Raw genomic sequence first — 19,415 nt, forward strand, 5'->3', positions numbered from 1 at the left:
ATGTATCAAATCAGAACACAGGAGCTCAGAATCTTTATTCCAGACTCAAGCTCAGGCAAACACAGACCACTGAACGTACAACATGCCTGATTTCTGCTGGGATCCAAGGCTGTGGCTATGGAAGAAGCAGGTCCTTCTTGGGGTGTTAACAATGGGAACCCCTCCATCGTTGGCTCAGGTTGTATATCTCTGTGTAAATAAATGAGATATCCAAAAGACACCAGAGTCTCCACTGTTCCTCATTCGGAAGAAACCAATGTCTGGGTAGACACCTGGACCCCTTTGGAATCTCATTCCACTCAGAGATTGGGGCAGCCTGCAACAATATTAAAATGTTTAAACAGAAATTCAGAGTTTTCTGTAACATAAGTGTGTGTGTGTGTGTGTGTGTGTGTGTGTGTGTGTTCTGTAGGTGGGGGGGGGTTGTTGTGTTGGATGTTTGCTTGCTTGCTTTTTGTTTTGTTTTTGAACCTGTTTCATTTTCATATTCTGGGAAAGAACTGTTCCTTCCCAGAACGAATACTTGGCTTGTTGCAAGTATTTCCCAGCATTGGTACCTGCCCTGAGCCAAATTTCCTGGATTCAGATATCTCTACCTTTGGCAGTGTAGATCCCAAGATGAGAAGCAGAGGTGCCAGCTTGCGAGGGCAATGACGTCACACACATAGTCTCCCAGCATCGCATGCATGACGTTAGGACGTTGGGGGGGGGGAGTTGAACAAAGCAGCTGCAAGGCTTCAATGGCCAGTGGCTCCTCCTGCCGCTATCATTGGCGGGAGGCTGCTTTGACCGCTATCATTGGCGGGGTGAGCTGATATTGGGGCTGGGTTAAGGGCGGGGCAAGCTGCTATAGGGGCAGGGTGAAGGTGGGGTGAGCTGCCCATAGGGGGTGAGGTGAGCTGCTATAGGGGCATGGTGAGGGTGGGGTGAGCTGCTCATAGGGGTGGGGTGAGGGTGGGGTGAGCCGCTATAGGGGCAGGGTGAGGGTGGGGTGAGCTGCCCATAGGGGCGAGGTGAGCTGCTATAGGGGCAGGGTGAGAGTGGGCTGAGCTGCCCATAGGGGCAGGGTGAGCCACTATAGTGGTGGGGTGAGCCGCTATAGGGGCGGGGTGAGGGTGGGGTGAGCTGCCTATAGGGGCAGGGAGAGGGCGGGGCGAGTCTGCCTGTCTCCTCCCACTTAGCCTCCCCTACACCTGTGGGAGAGGCAGCGGGCAGACCGTTTGGGGCAGTGTGGAGCCTGCGGGTTCCCAAGCCATCGTGTCACTACAGGCCCCTTGGTGAGTGCCGCCTGGCATTTTGTCACCCCTCTCAGTGGTGACACCCGGGGTGACGCACACCCACCGCACCCCTCTTTCTCTGCCCCTGTATAGCATTTATTTCTTTTGGAGAAAAGGCAAGTAAGAATAGACATAAGAGATTTAAAAAAAAATATCAGTCTTTGTGCCAAGTCAAAAGGACCAATGAAAGAAGAGGCGAGTTCTGGCTTGCCCTGTTGGCTTCAATCAACTAACAGACATTACTGGAATCGGTTTTAGTTGCAGCTGCTGGAAAGCAGTCTGAATAAACAAGTTTGGCGCCAGCTAAAAACATTATTGTGTAGCTAAGTCTGCCAGTTGCTTTATAATTCTATAGAATTATAGAAACCAATGCTCTTTTTAATTTCCCATAGGCATTTTCCTGCCATTATAACACTTTTAATTTTCTTTTACTATAATACGTACCTTGCTTCGACCAAGCTTGTCATTTGTTAGTCTCAAACTCAGCAATAGCTAAGTTGCCAACTGGCACCAGGACTTCAGCAGCTGTTTCTCCTTCTGCACATTGAGGGTGATCACATTCCCCACTGGGAGGTTCTGCCCTTTGTTTGTGGGGTTGATTTTAAATCATGTTAAAAATTCTTTTAAACTTCGCGCCCAAGAATGCCATCAGCCTCTAACAGGGTTGCACTGTTATCTGAAGCAGGGGAGAAGACCTTGGGCAATTGAAACCATCTCTAGATTCAGGCTGGGAGGAGGTGAGATTAAAGGCTGGGCGGGAGGAGCTGGAGCCAGAAACCGCTGACTAGTACTTCGCTGGCGATAAACGAGGAAGCCGGGGAGGGGGAGGAAGAGGCGATGAGTAGCAGGGACCAATCGCTTTGAAAAGTTTCTATTTTGCTTCTTGTGGGCTTGGTAGGCAGCAGATACTTGTTCCTACACTGCAGAACCTGGCGCTGGATTGATTCTGCCAGAAGGTAAAAAGAATTCTATAATACATTGGAGGAGGGAGAAATATTGGGAGGGGGAGGAAAGGGAGATGGGGAGGGAGACTGGGGAAAGGAGAAGGAGAGGAGGAAAGGGGAGAGGGTTTGGGGCTGAAGAAAAAACATTTCTAAAATAATATAAGCAGTGCTCTATTTCTAAAAAAAAATATTTAGGGGTTCTCTCTCATTTTGACTCAAGAAAAGCACCAATTTATAGTTGAAATCAGGGAAAATAAATACAGTAACAGAACAGGACAGAGAAGACTTATTCCAAAAGGTGGCTTTTTGTTTTTATTGATTTAAGGAAACCCAGAGGGGAAAGCACAAATCCTCAGACCAAAATTTGTGGTTCTGCCAAAATAGAAAAAAATCTACAATTTATAGAGGGGGGATATGGGGAGGGGGAGGAAAGGGAGATGGGGAGAGGGAGATTGGGGAAAGGAGGAGGAGAGGAGGAAGAGTTGATGGCTGAAGAAAAAACATTTCTACAATAATATAAGGACGGCTTTGTTTGATTGGGGAGACTCCTAGAATCCTTTTGGTGGTTGTGAGGGAGGAGAGGGGGAGAATGTTCCCTTGTGCAAGGAGAAATCCTGGTGCTGACAGAACATTCTCCTAGCACTGCTAGGAACACAACCCAAAGTTCTCACCCCCTCATTCAATATAGTGGGGAATAAAAAAATGGCTATACTGTTGTTCAGGCTTCAGAGAAAAGTGGAAGAAATTTGCAGAAATATGAGCCTCTCTGGATTAAGCCTGCCAAATTTTAGGCAGATCCGTTCGGAGGTTTTTATGCCGGACACCTTTATTAAAGTGGGTCAGACCTCACTATTAAGTTGTGGGTGGACATATCAGACAACACAGAGATTTCTCCAAGTGGTTCTTTAGAGTAAGCTGGAACTGAATTGAACTCAAAACAGCTCAGCCGTCCTGCTTTTATAGGCAGCCAGCTGTCAACAACACCCCAGGGTTTCCCGCCTAAATTAACTGACATGTACCTGAGTGAAAACTATAAACACAATGCCCCCTGGTGGCCAGGGTGAGAACTTCAATACATAACACTCACCTGGAGCACTGTGTCCATTTCTGGGCACCACCATTTATGTTGACAAGCTGGAAGGTGTCCAGAGGAGAGCGACATTTCTTTATAAGGCTTGGAAACCAAGCTTAATGAGGCGCAGGAGCTGGCTATGTTTAGCCTGGGAAAGAGGAGACTGAGGGGAGTTAACAGTAGCCATCTGCTACTCTCTATTTCTCAATGCCAGGCCAGTGGGTGGTCCTATATTTGCATAGTAGCTTCCCAATTAGATATTGCTGTAAGTTCAGCTGAGGAGATTGGGGGGGGGGGGCTAGGCTGCATGCCTGAGACCCTGCTAATTCCTAGATCCAGCAAGGGCTAAAATCTTGGTAATGGCCCCTTAAGTATGGGTCAGGAGCATGGCGGAGTCAAGCGAGGAAGGAGATGGAAGAAAGACAGGCTCTGACTCTGAACCTGACAGGCTGCAGGAGGAAGCAGACCCAGCCCCCCCTTTCCTACCAAGATATTGGTTTACTGAGACAGAGCAAGCACAGAGAGTTTCCAAGAAGGGGGCGTAGAGGCTAGGCAGCCAGATAGGCAGAGGATTGACAGCTCTTCTCTGGAAAGGGTAGAATTTCCCGACCCTCAATCCTGAAGAGCTGAAATGGTGAGATTGCAAAGGAAGTAGAAAAGGGGAAAACAGGTTTTCCTGTTGTGACTACAGTGATGACTCTGAGTAACCAACTGTGTCCATTTCTGGACACTGCAATTTAAGGAGGATGTTGACAAACTGGAGGAGAGTGACATTTCCTCATAAGACTTCATGAGGAGGAGGAGCTGGGTAGGAGGAGACTGGGAGGAAATATAATACACTAGCCATCTTCAACTATCTCAAGGGCTCCTCCCTTTCACTTTTCTCAATGCTTTCATTTCATCAAGAAGATGTAGAAACATGATTATAATCATTTAGACTAAAAAGAAGCAATATTTCATACCTGAATTTCCAGACCTGTAAATTGGTATGTGTAAGACCACCTTCAGGGCTTTTGGGGGGGGGGGCTATACTAGTATGGAAGCAAAACTGCACCTTTTAAAGACTTCAAGAAGAGATGATTTATTTCTCTGCTCTGTAATTTTGTCTCCATAGAGGAATCTTGGGACGTTGATGCTATGGCAAAAACTGATGTGGTGATTTTTTTTCTGGCAAAAGCACAGAATTGATGCTTCAGACTCTGAAGAGGCTTTCGTTTCATTAGGAATAAAAGGAGTCACGAAGACAAAACAGGGAAGTGGAAAACATATTAAGTGCAGCTTGGCTGGACAAAGTATCCGATTAAAGCACACAATTAAGTGGTATTTAAAAAGGGTGTTTTCTCACCACATCACCTAGCCATACTGTGCTTGAATCTGCAATCCAGTGATCTGCTTTCAACATATCTCAAGAAATTGCAAAACTCAGTGTAACTAGAGCTGAGTAGCATTTACTGTGAGGTCTCTGGATCTTCCTGGGAGAAAGAAAAGATGGGTTTCTCTGAAATTGAAAAGACAGGGCAAAAGCTCCCTTTGAATCCAGATGCAGCAGAGAATGGGGAATGTAGTGGAATCACAAGTAATGGAAGCACCAAACAAGCAAGAGAAGTCTTCTCTCCGAAACCAGGCCATTTTCCATATGGTAAGTGAGTTCTGATGAGAAAGGCATGAGTTTGTCAGAAAAGTTATGGATTTTCTGCTGGGATGAGAGCTGCAGAATGCAGGCCAACTAATCAAATTCATGGAGACGCTAATTTATTCAGGCAATTAAAAGCCATTGGAAAAGGATGGCTACATAGACACTTGTGTGAAAATCGAGGAAGGCTTCTCAGACTCTTCTTAGTTCCTCTCTCAGATGGAACTATCCTTCCTCACGCAGGCATGCATAAGGGGAAGGGGGTGAGGCTGCCCTTGAGGAGAGAGATTCCTGGCTGTTCTTCCCCTTCCCCTTCCATGTATATAGGAATATTTGCCTCTACACATTTGCCTCTACACATTGACTGTGGCATGATGGGAAGCCTCGCTGCCAAGCTTTGCTTCTAAGCTTTGTTTCTGGTTCTGCACATGATGCTACACACACCGTTCCAATACTGAGACATTCCCTCATCATCCCAGAATGTTCAGTCCACATTTTTGACCTGTTCTTAATGCTTAGTTGACCACATCTATTGGAAGGTAATTGTTTAAGTCTTAATATATTATCCATTGGTTATACTTTAATTAGGAGGTTTTCATGCCTGTCTAGTTCTATGCTCCCTTTCCCAGCCTTTAATCTATTAGTGATTAATGCCTATATGTAACCTTTACTTTGTACTTGTGTTAACCAATCAGCAACAAGTTACTTTGTACCTGTATTAACCAATCCACAACAAGCGCACTTGTGTTAACCAATCAGCAACAAGCGCACCTGTGGCAATGTTGTAATATGCAATAAAAGGGACTCCCCGAGACTTGCTCGAGAGAGACGCCTCCCAGATGACACTCGCTACTTGTCTGTCATTATTCCAACCCAACACATGTACACCAAGAATGGAGAGATTGTGGCTCACCAGATGTTGCTGGATTCCAACTCCCTCCCATCACTCCCTGCCAGCATGGCCAATGTAGAGCAAAAACATCTGGAGGATCACAAGATCCTCATTCCTGCTGCACACAGAGCTGGAGAGTAACTGATAAGCGAAGAGACCAGGAATCTGCAAGTGCAGAGGCACATGGTTCACAGCATTTACAAGCACAGTGGCACTTCAATCCTTTGTTGTTGTTGTTATATGATGCCCATCTGATTGGGTTGAATGGTATACATTACAGTAGACCATACTGACATTTATATTTGAGTGGGTGATTTATAATTTTTTAATAAATAAATAAATAAAATTCTCAGCAAATTGAGAAGCAAACGATACTGTGCAAATCCCCTGCCATAGAATCCCTGTAAGACTGACTTCACAACTATGCCTTATGCAACACAATTTCAGAACATATCGTTCAAAACATATTGGTTCCTCCTTCTTCCAGGAACCCAATCTGACCAACCAAGTGTTGCCATGTTTACATGCTGGTGACATGGCATTAACTGAAAAAAAATATCTGCTGAAGGCAGCCACTCAGAGCTGCATATTGCTGATGAACCACTTTGCTGGCTAGTCCTTACATTTGGACCTGGTTTTCTTTAACTGTCAGTTATGCCATCTTCAGCATATAATTAATATAGCAACCTTAGTACATCTGCTAATCCTGGTCTGTGAACTACGAACTGCTATTTTGACTTATTTGGGTGAGGCAAGCTTGAAAATTCACTATCCTGTATTGAATGAATAAAGCTTCTTCTAGCACAGGAAAATGTTGTTTGGTTGAGCAATTCATTTTAATGCATTTTGTTTTGCACATTAATGGATCTACGCGTGATGTGTTGGAACCAACCCTATGTTATACAGAAATGTGCAAGAGCTTAAACTGTATGCTCTTAATGGTTTGTTTTACAATCAAGATTAAAATGGTTTCAGGTTATTCGCTTGAGGTTGTTGCGATGCATGAACAAAATATCCCATTCTGTTTCTACATAGGACAGAGATCTCCTGTCACTTCCATTCTGCCAGCAACAAAAACTTTCAACTTTTGTTTTGATGGCAGTTCAGATGCTCTAAAAGGGATGGGTAACTTGTGACCTTTGAGATGTTGTTGGACTACAATTCCCATTACCTGTGACCACTGGCAATGATTACTGGGGCTGATGGGAGTCCAGCAACATCTGGGGGGCTGCAGGTTACTCACCCCTGCTCCAAAGCCCTGTGTACCCAGTTATAATATAGCAGTATATGACACTGCAGCTCTCTTGACTGGCACTGTTTTCTGGTAACAATCTTGGCAGCCAGTGGATTTAACAATGCTGCCGCTATTAGGCAATTTACACTGACAAGCATAACTTCTGGAAGTCCAGCTTAGCAGGACAGATGTTACAACAGCTGCATTGCCAGGAGATGGGCTACTTACCTGTTCTGGATGGGATTACAAGCCTCAAAAAGAGCAAGTGCTCAGCTTATACAAACAGTGAAATTTCCCTGCTTGCACATGCGTACATACGTTGGCTAACCGTTAATGATTCACATGATGGGTTGTGCTGCCCTCTGACTTCTGGCATTGTCTGTGTGGCATTTGGCATGTAGAATCATAGAATCATAGAGTTGGAAGAGACCACAAGGGCCATCGAGTCCAACCCCCTGCCAAGCAGGAAACACCATCAAAGCACTCCTGACATATGGTTGCCAAGCCTCTGCTTAAAGACCTCCAAAGAAGGAGACTCCACCACACTCCTTGGCAGCAAATTCCAGTGTCAAACAGGTCTTACTGTCAGGAAGTTCTTCCTAATGTTTAGGTGGAATCTTCTTTCTTGTAGTTTGGAACCATTGCTCCGTGTCCGCTTCTCTGGAGCAGCAGAAAACAACCTTTCTCCCTCCTCTATGTGACATCCTTTTATATATTTGAACATGGCTATCATATCACCCCTTAACCTCCTCTTCTCCAGGCTAAAGATGCCCAGCTCCCTTAGCCGTTCCTCATAAGGCATCGTTTCCAGGCCTTTGACCATTTTGGTTGCCCTCCTCTGGACACGTTCCAGTTTGTCAGTGTCCTTCTTGAACTGTGGCGCCCAGAACTGGACACAATACTCCAGGTGAGGTCTGACCAGAGCAGAATACAGTGGCACTATTACTTCCCTTGATCTAGATGCTATACTCCTATTGATGCAGCCCAGAATTGCATTGGCTTTTTTAGCTGCCGCGTCACACTGTTGGCTCATGTCAAGTTTGTGGTCAACCAAGACTCCTAGATCCTTTTCACATGTACTGCTCTCAATCCAGGTGTCACCCATCTTGTATTTGTGCCTCTCATTTTTTTTGCCCAAGTGCAATACTTTACATTTCTCCCTGTTAAAATTCATCTTGTTTGTTTTGGCCCAGTTCTCTAATCTGTCAAGGTCATTTTGAAGTGTGATCCTGTCCTCTGGGGTGTTAGCCACCCCTCCCAGTTTGGTGTCATCTGCAAATTTGATCAGGATGCCCTTGAGTCCATCATCCAAGTCGTTGATAAAGATGTTGAATAAGACCGGGCCCAAGACAAAACCCTGTGGCACCCCACTAGTCACTCTTCTCCAGGATGAAGAGGAACCATTGATGAGCACCCTTTGGGTTCGGTCAGTCAGCCAGTTACAAATCCACTGAGTGGTAGCATAGTCAAGACCGCATTTTACCAGCTTCTTTACAAGAATATCATGGGGCACCTTGTCAAATGCCTTGCTGAAATCATGGTAGGCTACATCCACTGTATCACATTCCATTCAGTTCTTGCAGTCCCTTCAACTTTTGCTCTTAAAAAGAAACTGGATTACTACAGTGCTCTATGTGGGGCTGCCCTCCAGCCCAGCTGTGAAGCTCCAGATTTTGTAGAATGCCTAGACCTCTGATGGAGGCAGATGGTTGACAGTACGTGGCAGCTCTGCTAAAATGTTTGCAGCGGATGCACAAACGTGGCCCTCCAGCTGGATTGGGACCACAATCCCCATCATCCCTGACCACTGGTCCTGTTAGTTAGGGATGATGGAGGTTGTAGTCCCAAAACAGCTGGAGGGCTGAGTTTACCTATGCCTGGTCTACATATACAAAGACCAGAAGAACTTTGGTCCAGGATACCTTAAGGGCCACCTGAGCCCTTATATCACAGCTTCATTATTAGGATCATCCACAGGAGCACATCTCAGAAGCCCAAATAACCTCAGGTAGAAGTTGGGCATTTAGCACCACCAGTTCAAGCTGTGAAACGCTCTTCCAGCAGAGACACATCCGGCATCTTCACTTTTGACTTCTAAGCATCTCTTGAAGACCTCTTCTTATGCCAGCAATCCTATACAGCTGTTTAAAATGTTGTTGATCTCCCAGTTATTTTCATGATTTATATATTTATTTTACTATTTCTTCTGGTGATTTTTGTTTTATTGTAAAAATATTATTGTGCAGCACCTTGATAGTTTAGGAGATGGTGGCATGTAAATACTTTTTAATAAAATAAATAACTGGTGACTCACCAGCCATGCTCAGAGGCCTACCAGTTGGCTGACTTTGTGGTGGGAGGCACCAAGCCTATGAGCTTCATGATGCCACAGGTGAATTTGGTTCCTCTCATACCCTTCCAACATCTCACTGACCAAAATTGGGACGTTTCTTTTTTTGGTCCCCACCTGACTTGCACCACAAGTCAGACTCAGACCAAAAAATGGGACAGTCTGGGATGCAATCAGAAGTCAGGATTGGCTTCTGTAATTCCAGGATGTCCCGCATAAATCAGGACTGTTGAGTGGTATGACATCTTGGTGTAATGCAAGCTTGAACTCACACCTTCAATGTGGGTGGACGACCCAAGCCTTGGTAGACTTGGAGCCCCCCAGATACTTTGGAGTTTCTAGAAGGACTTGTCCGGCATCTTGCTGAAACCAAGGACACGTTAACACTTTATTTCCCTCTGCAGGTTTGAGCAATAATGGAAAAAAGAAACTCGCTTTTACTGTAATGATTGTGAACTTGGTGCTTAATGTCATTCTGATCATTTACATCATCAGCAGCGGCAGAACTGCTTTATCAAGTAAGTGAAGAGCTATTTTGCTGTAACGTCTGCCAGGTTATCAACAGGCCACCTGCTCTCACAAATCTCCTCTCCTCAGCAGCTAGAATAGCTTTATTGGCATTCATTTGAGGTAGCCTGGAAGCAGTTGCGGATGGGGGCCCACATAGGTAGACTTTGTGTACTGTAATAATAGACCAATATGCACAAACAATATACACACAAAATACGCACACGATTTCAAGTGATTTAAATTGTACAATACAATTCTAATCAAAGGCCTATCTCAGGGAGAGTCAACTAGACCCTGGCTGTGTATTTCATGGCTAGTCAATTGAAGTTGACTATCTATGGCCCACCTAGCAGTTCGAAAGCACCCTTAAGTGCAAGTAGATAAATAGGTACCGCTTTATAGTGGGAAGGTAAACGGCGTTTCCGTGTGCTGCGCTGGTGCTGGCTCGCCAGAGCAGCTTCGTCATGCTGGCCACGTGACCCGGAAGTGTCTCCGGACAGCGCTGGCCCCCGGCCTCTTAAGTGAGATGGGTGCACAACCCTAGAGTCGGACACGACTGGCCCGTACGGGCAGGGGTACCTTCACCTTCATCTATGGTTGAGCCACAAGAGAAGCTGCTCTATGTCCTGCAACCTCCTGAGTTTGTGGGAAGAGATGGGCACTGGGCTGTCTGCCCTCCCTCCTACCCTAATTCCCCCACCCTTATCCAGGCCCCCTGGAGATGATGGGGGTTGATCAGAGACCTGCACACAGTTTTTGCGTGTGGTGTATTTGCAATTATGTTGTTATACTGTATTTTTATGCGATTGCTCTTATGATGCTTGAGATGTGTTCCCATTTTCTATGTTGCAAGCTGCTTTGAGCAGGATTCCTTTCGTGGAAAGGCAGCACACAGATATAATGTTGATGAGTGGAATACATTGCCTGACCTTTATTTTGGGTAGGACTATTTATAAGCTATAGATAGTGATCTGTCTCACTTTCTGATACCTTTCTAGAGAGAAGCGCAGTATTGCCACCTGCCCTACCTTCTTCCACTCCAACTGAGTACTGTCCGGATGGCTGGATTGGCTACCAAAGGAAATGTTACTATTTTTCAGATGCTGACAGAAACTGGACATATAGCCAGAATTACTGTGCCTTTTTCAATGCCTCTTTGGTTCTGATTGACTCCCAAGAAGAGTTGGTGAGTGGGAAGATGCAGAGTCTGCAGCCCCAAAAAGAGTTGATTCTCTATTGGATGAGGGGTGGAAATGTATTCACACTTCTTTTCTTTATTAAGAGCTTCTTGAGACGATACAAAGGTCCTGCTGATCACTGGATTGGTCTCCAAAGGATGAATGACCAGGAGCCTTGGAAATGGATCAATGGTACCATTTTCAATAACAGGTGAGCATCCACAATGAAAATGTGTAATAAGCCCTTTAAAACAGTGTAACAGTTAAAATAGTTTGACTCAAGGAATTCTTACCCAAACAGATGTGTTTTGAGAAGCCACATATGCAGTGCTTTTAATATATATAGAAAATAAGGTGCCAGTATTCAGCACAAAATTATTTTAGTAAGTGCCACACTTTTAACATTTGCAAAAGAAAATATACAGGTACTGAGTACCCCTGAGTACCCCCTGGGGGAAAAGACACTGCATATATTCCACAAGGGCTACAAATCTCCTGGTCCTAACCTAGTGGCATGTGGTCAGTGGACTAGGGGGACGAGGCTAGTCCCCTAAATGTTCCCAGTAAATTAGAGTATTGAAGTATAAAAGCCTGGCACCTCCTTCCCAAAGCCTGGGAAACTTTTACCTGGCTTAGAGAGGGAGATGTGATGCTGGACATCTCAGTGTCGCGACATCACTTGCGAGATGTTCCTCACCCCTGCTCCAATCACAACCTGGCGCCACTTGCCCTAACGGTTCCCCTACGAAAAAATTCACTGCACAGCACTGTCAAAGGCACATTTGTAGTTTCACAATTGTTACTAGTAGTCTGCCTGAATGTTGAGGAACTGACCAGAAGCCTTTTCCTTTATTATACAGAGAGCTCCACCTTGTGGTGAGCAGCACACACAGAAGTTCATTTTCAGTCATAGCGCAGCAAGAGTTTGATGTTCTCTTTCTAGGCCAGATTCTAAAGAAAATATTTTGGTGGAAAAGCTGCCTAGAAATATAAATATTTGTATTATATGAATATGAATATGAATGAAAATGCCTTCTTCAGGTGAAAATTTGCATCCAGGCCTTCCTGCACCTATGCTTGGTGTTTCTCCTGCTGCTTGGTCTTATGCAGATATTTCTATGGATATTTTCTATGGAATGCGGTTAATGTTTTGAGGTTGAATTCCAACAACACAGAAGTACAGGTTCTGGGGGACAGGGGGACAGGGGGACAGGCATGTTTGGGGGTTTCCCTGGTCCTGAATGGAGTTACATGGCCTCTAAAGGACCAGCTGTCCAGCCTTGGGGTCATCTTGGACTCACAGCTGTCCATGGAGGCGCAGGTCAATTCTGCTGGCTCCATCTGGTACACTGGCTGAGACCCTACCTGCCTGCGCACTGTCTTGCCAGAGTGCTGCATGCTCTGGTTATCTCCCGCTTGGACCTGCCAGTGTGGTGTAGTGGTTAAGAGCGGTGGACTCGTTATCTGGGGAACCGGGTTCGCGTCTCCGCTCCTCCACATGCAGCTGCTGGGTGACCTTGGGCCAGTCACACTTCTTTGAAGTCTCTCAGCCCCACTCACCTCACAGAGTGTTTGTTGTGGGGGAGGAAGGGAAAGGAGAATGTTAGCCGCTTTGAGACTCCTTAAAGGGAGTGAAAGGTGGGATATCAAATCCAAACTCTTCTTCTTCTTCTTCTTCTTCTTCTTCTTCTTCATAAAACTGATCACAAGATGCAACACATGCACATCATTTGAGTGGCAATGCCCATTAACTTTGGAGGACAGCCCCCTCAAATACTTTATTGGGGGGCCAAAGGGATCCCAGCACCTAGGAGTTGGCTCCTTTGATGATAACCTTTAAAGCTCTAAATGGTCTTGGCCCTGCATACCTGAAGAAGCATCTCCACCCCCATTGTTCAGCCCAGACACTGAGGTCCAGCGCCGAGAGCCTTCTGGCGGTTCCCTCACTGTGAGAAGTGAGGTTACAGAGAACCAGGCAGAGGGCCTTCTTGGTAGTGGCCCCTGCCCTGTGGAACGCCCTCCCATCAGATGAAGAACTGTACAACCTTTAGAAGACTTCTGAAGGCAGCCCTGTATTGGGAGTTTTTAATGTTTGATGTTTTATTTTGTTTTTAATATTTTGTTGGGAGCCAGCTAGAGTGGCTGGAACAACCCAGTCAGATGGTTGGCATATTAATAATAAAAATATTGTTATTATTATTTCAACATGTTCTGTTTGATATTTTAGGTTTGAAATTCGGGGAGGAGGAAAATGTGCTTACATGAACCATGAAGGTGTTGCCAGCTCCAGCGGCCAACATGAAGAACCCTGGATCTGCAGCAAACCAGTTCACAAATCAGAAAGGACAGTGGATGCAGGGCTGTAGCTAGGGGGTGGTGAGGTGGGCCCCCGCCAGGCATGCAGACGAGAGGGGGGTGCACAATCGGCTTGCTCAACAAATACCTGCCCACCAAATAAAGAAGATTTTTCTGTATTTAGCTCCAGCAATGAGAGAATCCCTCTGTGCAGGCAACGAAGGCAGGCGAGCGAGCGGGCCCTCCGCCTCTGTGACCAAAGGGCCGAGCTGATTCCCTCACAAGTGCAGCATGAGGAGGAGGAGGAGAAAGGGGAAGAGGGGGATGCGGCCCCCCAAAATCCTGAGGTTGAGAGGTGTGCGTATATATGTGCCTCCTTTTCTTGTGTTCTGCTGCCACCTCTTCTCCCCCAACAGCCTCTGCCCCACCAGTCAGGTTTCTTTGCCTTTTAACTATGGCAGGACGGTGGAAATTCCAGTGGCAGAGTTTATCATTGCATAGCCTTGACGCGGGTGGGGTGAGGGGGATGACACATTAAAAAAGCAAAGGGAGCCCTGTTGGTTCATTTTTAGTTTTTTTAAAGCCTCCAAAATGCACAGTTAGGTAAATAACCCGTATTAGGACCAACCAGAATGTCACAAAATTGTGGCAAGCCTTGGAGTTATCCAGAATTCTTTGTTGTACTTTTGACTTTATAAAAGGTCTTTGTGCTATTCTGCTGTTGCCATGAAAAGAGTTTTCAGCTAAATCAGCATGCCAAGCAGCTCAGTATGATGCCTTCCAACAGTTGGCAGACCTGGGTACAAAAAGTGCATAGTGTAGGAGTGCAAATATCCAGAGTGTGGATTTTTGTACGTTTCCGAGCACAATTCAAAGTGGTGGTGCCGACCTTTAAAGCTCTAAATGGCCTCGGAGGCATTTCTATTAAGTATTTTAGATAAAGAGATCTCAAAAAATCTGAGAGGTATTCTGGTATGCGACTGCAGCGGCTCGTATACTTGTGGCCAAGGGATGGAAAGATCACGAGGCTCCAAAAATACCAGATTGGAAAACAAGTTGAAAAACATCTTCATGTATGCGACAACGGCCGCGAGAGTTCTGGTAGCACAAGGATGGAAGACTGAAGAATCCCCGACTAAAGAATCATGGCAAGAAAAGTTGATGGACTATGCAGAACTGGCAAAACTGACATATCAGCTACGGGACAAGGATAACTGTGACTTTAAAGATGAATGGGAACCCTTTACAAAGTATCTGAAGACGCAGCAAAGCGAACTGGACTCCTTGGCAGGTTTTGAATAAACATTCACAAACTTTTTATTGATAATAATCAGCTAAATAGTTTGAGGATCTATACAACTTTGTAACATGCAGAAAACAGCATTTTTAGAGAAACCAAAGGCTGGAACTGAGGGAAGTCGGGGGTGGGGGGGTGGGTATTGTGTGGGGTGGGGAGAGAGGAAAAATGGGGGAAAACAAGGAGGATATGCTTTTGGATAATATGTCTTGTTATAATTTTGAATTAAAAAAATGTTTTTTTAAAAAATAATAATACCAGATTGGCAAATCAAATTACAGAAATTGGTGGAGACGGCTCAACTGATTAGCAAACTCAGAGGAATCTCAAAGCAAAAATTTGCAGAAAAATGGGATGTTTATAGAAGATATGTTTTTTGGCTACAAATGTTACAACTCTGGACTTAACAGTAAATAACATTCTTGAATCTGATAAGGACTTGAAACAAGAAGCCCATTCAACTGGACAAATAGAGAAACCTGAGAGTTTTGAGAATATGGAGAAGGAGGAACCTGAAGAAAAGGAAGGAGGAACTGAAATTTTGCAGATGTTAAAGGAGAGCTGTATTTTGAGGCCTGACATGATGGTAATAAAGGAAAATAAAAATTTGATGTGGAAAGCGTGGCCTGAACTGGAGATTGAGAAATGGAGAGATCTTCTTATGTGGAGATCAGAAGACCTAAGGATTACAAATGTGATTAAGGTGGAAGTTAGAGCTTTGGGGATTTTTGGACTTGAAAGGAACAAGAAACAAGAATTGGAACACCCCATAGGCTCTACTCTTAAGTATGGAGGCCTAGCTGGAAGAAACATGGTTCCTGTTGGGCCGGAGCTTCTCCAAGATTTGGTGTTTTATATTAAGGACTATCAAAAAGACTGGCAGAGAGGAACTGAGAGAGAATTAAGAGCCTCGGACGTGAGATCTCCAGGCTGACAGTAGATTAAGACTGATGGATACTTGTGGGGGCTGAAGCCGGGAAAGGGGGGGTGGAGTTTGGGAACCCAAAGGGTTCATAATTACAATTTATTTTGTTTTTATTTTGTTTGTTATTGGTATGTAAAATGGGAAATTCGTGGAAGGGAACCTTGGTCGACCATAGGAAAAAACGTTTTAAGAATAAGAATCGATGTATAAGTTCGAGGTTTAAGTTTGGATAAGGTAAAATTGGATTTCTAAAATGAATTAAATTAAATGAAAATAAGGTTTGCAAAAATAAATCTAAGATAAACTATTAAGTTAAAGTTGAGAAATAAGTAATAAGAATTTGCTGAGCTAATAATTAGAATTGGAACACAAGAAGGGGAGGTGTGAGGAGGTCTGAGAAATACCGTAAGTTAAAAGAAAATAAGCAATTGAAATTTTATGTGTTTTTAATTGTGTTTTAAGTTTGGAAGTAAGTGATAAGAAAAGAAGGGACTGAAATTATACTTGTTTTTTGTTTTTTGTTTTGTTTGTACTATTGTGTATTACTGTCCTATATATATATATATATATATATATAATTTTTGAAACCTCAATAAATATCTTTTTTTAAAAAATAGAAGATATGTTCAAAAATACAACAATAGTTTTGACTCCGTGCTAGCATTAGAGTGATAAAAGAACTAAAAGGAGGTGGACAACAATTATTTATTTATTATGTTTTCAGAATGTATTGGAAAATTTATATAGAAAGGTTTATTGTTTTGTGTACATTCAATTGTAAGATAAAATATATGCAAAGGGACTTGACAGGAAGTCAAAGTTGAAGAAAATATTTTGTAAGATAAAAGGGGGAAAATATTTACTTTCATTATTATCATTTTGTGTGTGGGTGTGAGTGTATGGGTGTCTGCGCATATGTGTGTTTTTGTATGAAATGTTTGGGAGGAAATAAGACAGTAAAACGGGGGACGCTGGTGGCCACAGAGCCTAGGACTTGCCGATCAGAAGATCGGCGGTTCAAATCCCCGCGACGGGGTGAGCTCCCATTGCTCGGTCCCTGCTTCTGCCAACCTAGCAGTTTGAAAGCACATCAAAGTGCAAGTAGATGAATAGGTACCACTCCAGAGGGAAGGTAAACGGCGTTTCCATGCGCTGCTCTGGTTCGCCAGAAGCGGCTTAGTCATGCTGGCCACATGACCCAGAAGCTGTACGGTGGCTCCCTCGGCCAATAAAGCAAGATGAGCGCCGCAACCCCAGAGTCAGTCACGACTGAACCTAATGGTCAGGGGTCCCTTTACCTTTAAGATGGTAAATAACAAATGACAAACTAAATATTGATGTTTGTAATTTTTATTTCTTAGTTATATTTAGTGGTAGTATGGTTGTATTGTTTTTTGTAACATAAAATCATTCAATAAAAATTATTTTTTTAAAAATAAAATAAATGGCCTCCGTCCTGTATACCTGAAGTAGTGTCTCCACCCCCATCGTTCAGCCCGGACACTGAGATCCAGCTCCGAGGGCCTTCTGGCGGTTCCCTCATTGCAAGAAGTGAGGTTGCAGGGAACCAGACAGAGGGCCTTCTCAGTAGTGGCGCCCGCCCTGTGGAACATCCTCCCTTCAGTTGTCAAGGAAATAAGCAGCTATCCTATCTTTAAAAGACATCTGAAGGCAGCCCTGTTTAGGGAAGTTTTTAATATTTAATGCTGTATTGTTTTTAACACTCAATTGGGAGCCACCCAGAGTGGCTGGGGAAACTCAGCCAGATGGGCGGGGTATAAATTATTATTATTATTATTATTATTATTATTATTATTATTATTATCAGATGGGATTACTATGAGGAATTATAAAACATGTATCAAGCCATTGTGTTCGCTATGAAAGCATGGCATGGACTGGGTTTAATTCATTGACAATAATTTGTGATCAAATCCCACAAACCTCTGCATTTCTGGCCATTTTCTCTACTGTTCATTTTCTACGCCTGACAGGCACGTATCAGCATTCTAGGATACAGACGAGTTACCGGTTGCTGCATCAGGCATTCTGGGTCATAAAAGATAGTAGGTAGCTTCTTTGATGTAGTTTGTTAATCTTTAGATAGATCTTAGGTCCAGGAAGAGAGTTCAGGAAGAAAGTTCACAAGGAGATGGTGAATACTCTTTCCTTGCCATCCTTCCGTCCTCTCCTGTTTATGACCTTCCTAAAAGCATTCCTCTTCGCTTCCTCTTTTATTTACTCTGAATTGCATGTGCATGCTCAAGTAGGAAATTAGCTCTTTGTAGTTTTAACTTTAATTTTGTCCCCACGTGGGGTTTTTTGAAATGCTCAGAGGAAATCAGATTGGTTCTTACGAACACTGTGTAAAAGTTCTTTTGTGAATAAAACGACCTGGGCCGGAGGGTGGACAGGAATTATTTTACGCACTCCTCCCAGAGTCTTGCTGGTTCAAGCCACTGTGTGTATTCTTATTATCAGAGTCCAATCCTTCCTTTACTTTGGGAATGCCTCAAGAGAGTACTAAAAAAAAGAACAACGTGCACCTGTTCTATCCTGCCTATACCTTAGGATCTGCTTTGGCTACTCTGCTGGCCTGCCCACCCTGTGTCAAGAAAGGTGGCTACAGGGAGGAGTCCTTCTCTGTGGTGGTGTAACAGCTATGGGCCTAACTCCCAATGCACCTGTATCAAATCTCTCTGTTGTGGGCAATAATCATTTGAGCACTGACAGCACCTAATTCTTTTATAGTCTGATCCTCTGCAGAATTGGGCATCTCTAAATTAGTTTAAATAAATGGGCATAATCATTCCCAACAATGCATAAGATAAAACTTTGGAGTGAATATTATCGTGTGCATATATTAATTTTAAAATAAAAGACCATTAAAAGCTTTCTGTTGCTGTTCTGGAGGGTGGCTTTGAGTATTTATATAACCATCATCACCGTTATTAATAAGAATGGATATATTGGGAGTTTGTAGAATGCTAGAGGCCATTTAGCACTAGGAAATATTTGTCCCACATGTGGACAGTGTTAAACAGGAGGAGATAAACCAAATGTATATCCAATTTATTTGCATCATTAGAAGCATTTGAATCATAGAACAATTTTATGCCTGATTCTTCAAAACGCAGGCTTGTGTGCTTCCTTCCTCCCACCTTTGTAGACCTAAGCAGGGTCCTCTTGAGTGAAACTTTTAAAGTTGCACTAATCAGTGGCCCCAAGAGTCCGGGGTCGAGAGGAAAGCAATCCGAATCTGGAGTTGCAATCCAGCTCTCATCTAACTTTTCACCAGGAGGACTCCGTCCAGCTCAAGAGCATACTAACCTTCCAGGAAGAGCACGTTTAATTATCCCAGTGAGGGGGTGGGTCTCCATATTCCACATAGGTGCTTATTTTCCTTCCTGTCTGAAAAAGGCAAGGTGGCTGGCAAGCCATGAAAGTTCCCTTGCGTTTTTGCAGCTGTGGATTGCAAAGTCATGCATGGAGCGCCTTTTCCTGTTAGTATCTTATTGACAACACAAGAAGCCTCCTCCTTCTAACTTTATTTTTTTTAAAAAAAATATCAAATAACAACTCTTGTGAATAAGAACTTGTAACGTGCGTCTTGTGAATAGTTTTCTTATATCAACCAAATAACACAGATATTGCAAAAGCAGTGCCATTTTACATCATATAGTATTATAATGTAAAGTTATCATTGTGGAACAAATCAGTATGATACAGTGATACCTCAGGTTACATACATTTCAGGTTACAGACGCTTCAGGTTACAGACTCCACTAACCCAGAAATAGTACCTCGG

The 19,415-nt window shown here is 43.9% G+C and overlaps 1 protein-coding gene and 1 long non-coding RNA gene across 5 annotated transcripts in view; one reads left to right on the plus strand and one right to left on the minus strand.

The window, feature by feature from the left end:
• The window catches only part of LOC308470200, an 8,887-nt gene extending 6,963 nt beyond the window's left edge, over positions 1-1,924 (minus strand). Inside the window, exon 1 of the long non-coding RNA XR_013982251.1 lies at positions 1,722-1,924. This is a non-coding gene — a long non-coding RNA (uncharacterized lncRNA). The remainder of the gene's footprint in view (positions 1-1,721) is intronic.
• LOC308470077 (early activation antigen CD69-like) lies at positions 1,254-19,161 on the plus strand. Of its 4 annotated transcripts, XR_013982176.1 has the most exons (8): positions 2,077-2,233; positions 4,408-4,932; positions 9,807-9,920; positions 10,911-11,098; positions 11,195-11,301; positions 13,318-14,203; positions 18,129-18,914; positions 19,054-19,161. XR_013982176.1 is itself a non-coding variant. In XM_080993344.1 (6 exons), the coding sequence occupies exons 2-6, from the start codon at positions 4,782-4,784 to the stop codon at positions 13,454-13,456; spliced, it is 699 nt and encodes a 232-aa protein (XP_080849470.1). In that variant the 5' UTR covers positions 1,254-1,277; positions 4,408-4,781; the 3' UTR covers positions 13,457-14,931. The 4 variants fall into 4 exon arrangements, 3 of the variants coding, with proteins under 3 accessions (XP_080849470.1, XP_080849468.1, XP_080849469.1); XM_080993344.1 differs by lacking the exons at positions 2,077-2,233; positions 18,129-18,914; positions 19,054-19,161 and adding an exon at positions 1,254-1,277 and having other exon boundaries at positions 13,318-14,931; XM_080993342.1 differs by lacking the exons at positions 18,129-18,914; positions 19,054-19,161 and having other exon boundaries at positions 13,318-14,931.
• Positions 19,162-19,415: the final 254 nt, after the last annotated feature.

The sequence above is a fragment of the Podarcis pityusensis genome (genome assembly GCF_964106645.2).
Source record: "Podarcis pityusensis genome assembly, chromosome: 2".
NCBI lineage: Eukaryota > Metazoa > Chordata > Lepidosauria > Squamata > Lacertidae > Podarcis > Podarcis pityusensis.